This window comes from Gymnoscopelus braueri, assembly GCF_963280865.1.
Source record: "Gymnoscopelus braueri genome assembly, chromosome: 12".
NCBI classification, from domain to species: Eukaryota; Metazoa; Chordata; class Actinopteri; order Myctophiformes; family Myctophidae; genus Gymnoscopelus; species Gymnoscopelus braueri.
In genome coordinates this window covers 16,583,381-16,588,558 of record NC_137614.1, presented here as the reverse complement: position 1 = coordinate 16,588,558, position 5,178 = coordinate 16,583,381, and the positions used below count along the sequence as shown (strand labels likewise).

The following is a 5,178-nucleotide window of genomic DNA, read 5'->3' as shown; positions in this document are numbered from 1 at the left end:
CACATTACAAGGAAAATACTAGACCACACAATGTTCTTTGGGCCAATAGGCTGGTCTTCTCAATGACATTGAGAGAGCACAATGTGCTAATTTCCTCCAGAGAACAATTCCTCTTATCCAGAGATTAGACTTCCATTCATCTTCATTCGTTCCCATTCTTCTTGAAAACCTGCTCGCAAACTTGGCCTTCACAATACAGCTCCTAAGAAGATGAAATCACTGATATATTCAACCGACATAATTTTTCCAAATGTCTTTCTGGCTGTTTGTAAATTGTGTGTAGATCATATAACTTAAATGTCCTTACCAGATGAAGTTTATCCTCCTCAATCCAGTGAGCCCAGCCTCGTTGCTTCTTCTCACCAAACTGATGACATACCAGTTTATTCCCCTCCCATGTGACCAGTGACTGCACCAAAAGAGAAAATGCAAAGGGGAGAGATAAACACAATGTACTACAGCATATCATATAAAAACTGAGTTTATGCAAAGTTCATTCATTCCTCAACAGCATGTACTTTATCCTACACGCAGTATTGCTACCTTTCATTTTCATGTCAATCCCACAACAATCCTTAGCCTTCATCTGATCTTTATAGTCAGACATTAATATAATCAGGGTTTGATTTGCTGGAATTAAATACGTGCATTTCCTTTTTGTGTCTGATGTTTGATAATGTCACAATTTAACAATTTGAAAATTGATTTAAAAAATACTGTAACTGAAATAGCAGATCTACAAGCTATACTATAGCAGCTATTTTCACTATTATGTTGTACAATTAAGTACATAGGGCTTAAGTAGTTAAGGGAGTGTGTACCCCTGTTTATTACAAAATGAACCCTGAATATAATCTTTACACTCTCCTACCTTGACGTGTCTGTCGTCAAGACCCTGGGTAAACTCCTCAAACTCCTGGTCCACTTTGAAGGAGAAGGCGTATGTCCGGAAAGTGCTAATGGTTTTGACGATGAACAGGTCTCCCTGCTGCTCAATCACTTTCCTGTGCTTCAATCTTGCAGCAATCTTTCTCACAAAAAGGCTGATACCTGGGAAAGGCAGAAAGATGTTTCCCCGCACTGGATATTAAATCCCGCCACGCTGATTCACTGGCAGAAGTTAGCATATACAACAACTGTCCTTCACTCTCTGCCTGCTCTTGCAAACACAGGTAGCACAAAGGAAAAAACCCCAGAGTCAGCATGTTCTTTTTCAGTGTCAGGCAGTGCACAACACCCAGTATTAAAATGAGAACTGAATATTACATACATTATATATATATATATATATAAACACATCCTGAATAATAAAAAAACTATAATAATAATAAATCAAAACAGCTGTAACACACCTAGTGCTACCATGTAGCCCTCCAAGTTGACATTGCTGATCATGTCCCATGTGCCACACAGGCTATCTGGCATTTTTAGACCATAAACTTCAACTGCAGTATGTGGATGAGAAGACTATGCTGTGTAGTGGTGAAGGTGAGTGAGGACAGATTGATCAAAAACTGGTCTTAAAGGCACTGGTGACAGGGAAAGAGGTGTGCCTTCTTTTCATTTGCTGTCACCTGAGGCCAAGTTTTGTCTCTGTCCCTGCAGGTGTCTGTTGGTTTCCGTGGGAAACCAACACACAACAGTTAAGACTGGTGCCTGTGGGCAGCTCATCTAGCAATAGACACTTCAAAACGTTTGTTACACAATGCTACACAAGCACATTTACATCCAGTGTTTGGAGGGGTGCTCTTTTCAATAATGGAAGACAATGCTGCCTCCTGTTTGCTAATGCATTCATTTACAAGCTTTATATTGTAAACTGAGGCTGAATTTGGAATCCACAAATACTGAATATAGTAGCAGATGGGTTTACTTTCAAACACTCATTTAATGATGATGAGGATACTGTTAGGGAATTTCTATATTATGCGGTGATATGCAAGATTTATATTATACACCGTGTATGTATTTGAGTAAATACTATAGTGGTCAGACTAGTTAGTTAGTATTACATCGTCACATGCTTCAATGGCTATATTAAGATTAATGCAACATGAGGACACATACTGTACAAGGACACTGACCAGCTACCTGACACTTGTTGTACTGTAAATGACTGTTAAATAAAGTCTGGATATATTAGGACAGCAGATGGATGACGGAGGCCCGTGATTGAGACACCTTGTGATTGGCAGGTTAAGAATAGATCTGATTCTGATTCCAGAAATATGTCTTAAGATAATATTGAATAATAATTATCTAAGTTTTATTTGAATTTAAATGAGTCTGGTTTCCGTGACAAAAATAACTTTGAAGTGAAATATAAATTGCCACGCCTCACCAAGCAGTGAGGAGAATTTGTGATTGTAGATGCTTGTATATGCACGCGTTTGGTTTTGGTTGTGATGATTTGATCTATGGTAGCCTAAGCCCCCATTGCCTCTCCTGACCACAGCTTGGCAACAGCATGTAACGTACATACAACAGTGGAAGGTATGTGGAAAAGCTTGTCTGGGCAGTTTTATACCATGGGAAGATGCACCTGTCATCATTACGCTTAAGTAGGCCATTTGCATTTTCAATTCAATTCAAAATATTATAGTGCCAACTCACAACAAGTTTTCTCAAGACACTTCACATATAGAGCAGAGACCCGACATTGTCCCACATTTTAACATGCTACTATCAGAATCAGACTCAATTTTCATCTATATATCTTAACTGGTTGCAGTTATTTCAGCTGCTGTCTTACTTCAATAAAAGGTGATTATGATTAAAAACAATCTAAATCTAAAATCTAAAAAAAAATATATTTGATTAAATAGATTAGGTGTCAATGCAGATTTCTGTCACAGACTGTCTGGCCGTTCTCCTGTCCATCTGTCTCTTGTCCATAGCAGTGGTTCTCAAAGTGTGGTCTGGGGACCCCTCCCTGGTGTCCATGAGGGGGTTCCCAGCTCAATGATTGATAATTAGGAACCAAATGGTCCCTTACTGATCTGTAACTCTGACGGTGTACAAATGGAACCAAATGGACCAGTAAGGGTCCATTTGGTTCCATTTGTATACTTTCAGAGTTATGGGGGCCTGAGGCTGTGACCTAATGCATACTGAACTGGAGGTCCTTGAAATTAAAACTTTTTAGAATCGCTGGTCTACTGGGAATGATACCCCCAAACTGACACCACAGCATAAAACCCTCAGTGTTAGTTTATCCATCTGAAACTCTGAAGAATGCACAAATATATACACTCAGAATTAATTATTTCACTCAGGACCCTCTAGGGGTCAGAGACCTACTATAAGCACACAGGGCACAATGGAGAGTAGAGATGTGGAAAGGCCAACAGAGTCATGGAGTGGAGACAGATAAAGTACGAAGAACATAACAATATAGACAGGCAGAAAAGACAAGACAAAGGAATAATAGGGATAGGCGGGAGTGGAGAGACAGAGCCCCAGGCCCAGTATAAGCAGATATAAATAACACTCAAATATACCCAAAGGACCTCAGAACTGAGATAACGCACAACAGGGAGAACTAGAGGGATAGTGAGAAGGGGAAGAGAGGAGATCAGTGGGACAGAGAGAAGGGGCTATGTAACCTGGATCTCTGTAACCTGAGCCTATGTCCCATTTCTTTCTTTTAACCATGCACCTTATGTTTATATTTACTTGAGTCATATTAGGAATATTTGACACTTCTGACCCGTTTTCCTTGTTTTCTTTCTCTCTCTATTCTTTTCCCCTATCTGAATCGAGTGCACAACAATGCAATCAGAAAATATTTTACTTAGATGAAATAAAAACCAGGCTTGGCAAAATGGTGCATTTACAAAACTAACTAGTCATAGAGAAAATGTCCTTAGTTTTAGTCTTTGTCAACAAATCTTCAAAAATAGCAGATCTACAAGCTCACAACGCTTTGCAATGTGACGCATTTTGAGAGTGTACATATTCAATTCGTACCCTCAGGCTTATGGGGATCATTGGCCTAATGTATACCAAACTGTGGGCCCTTAAAAAAAGATTAAGAAACACTACAGTAAATAACTCACAGCTTTTTATATCCTATATATCCCAGTTGCTAAATTATTCTCCCATCGTATTCTGTACATCCTCTGTATATGGAGCCAAGTTTCTTCGTCGGATTAGTCGGATTTGTGCGCCAAAAATAGCCGAGCATGTAATTAAGTATACATTAAGTATACGAGGGGCTGATCAGTTGGTACCGTTGATAGGGATTTTTCAATTGTGGGTGGGAGAGGGTGATCTGTGTATTTGTAGTGTACATTTGTTATGTAATGTTGGTTTTGTTTATATACGTTATTTTGTACGTCTATAGGACCCCCTAAAAGATCTCAAAGGGCTATCCTTTCAATAATTTCGGAGATTGGGACTGGTCAACCAATCTATATTCTGCCAACAAGCAGACTAGATGACGGTAAATTATTTGTTTCAAATTATGATTATTTTGCACTACTATTATTAATGTATTGATCACTTCTAAATAAAATCTGAAATACGAATGATAAAATGTTACGTTCCTAGTGGTCTGAGCCCTGTCTCAGATTGTTTGTTATTTTGGTTGGACTGCTTCTACTGGTTTTGACCCCTACCGGCCTCATCAATCTGTAAGCATTAATTAGCTCCTGTTTGTTGAATAAATCCAAGTGTAATGCACCTGCTCTGACTCTGTGAGCGACACACTGTGATCATTTCCTTGTCAGAGAAGATGGCTAGTAAGGTGGACAATAGCTAACAGTCACGCAGAGCCTCCCAGGCTGGAAATCAAAGAAATGGTTTATGTATTTTTATTTTTCCAACACACACACACACCATGCTCTTCATTTGCAAATCTACTACAAAGCATTGTGTAAACATATTCTGTGAATCCTAATTACTATTGGCCTGATATGGCCATCATATAAGGGTGTAAAAACATTGTGGCTGTATTTCCCCACACAATTATCATTCACACCTTTGTAAACCAAAGAGATATTGGGGGTAAAAATAATTTTACCCACCCGTTTACATCTGTGTGGGTCAAGTGATAGTGACAAAGTGACAATAATGTTGAATTTGAATCTGCTAAATAAATTGCAGTAGTGAATCCTTAATTTGTTAGCAAATCTAAAATATCAAAAACATATCAGTAGCATGTCATTTCAGACAAAA

At 38.7% G+C, this 5,178-nt stretch overlaps 1 protein-coding gene across 1 annotated transcript; it reads right to left on the bottom strand.

Moving 5' to 3' along the window:
• rbp7a (retinol binding protein 7a, cellular) lies at nucleotides 1-1,485 on the bottom strand. Its single transcript, XM_080445850.1, has 4 exons — nucleotides 1,353-1,485; nucleotides 872-1,050; nucleotides 308-409; nucleotides 1-202 (listed from the first exon to the last, which is right to left on the bottom strand). Exons 1-4 carry the CDS (start codon nucleotides 1,423-1,425, stop codon nucleotides 143-145), a joined length of 414 nt encoding a protein of 137 aa, XP_080301976.1. The 5' UTR covers nucleotides 1,426-1,485; the 3' UTR covers nucleotides 1-142.
• Between the last annotated feature and the right edge of the window lie 3,693 nt (nucleotides 1,486-5,178).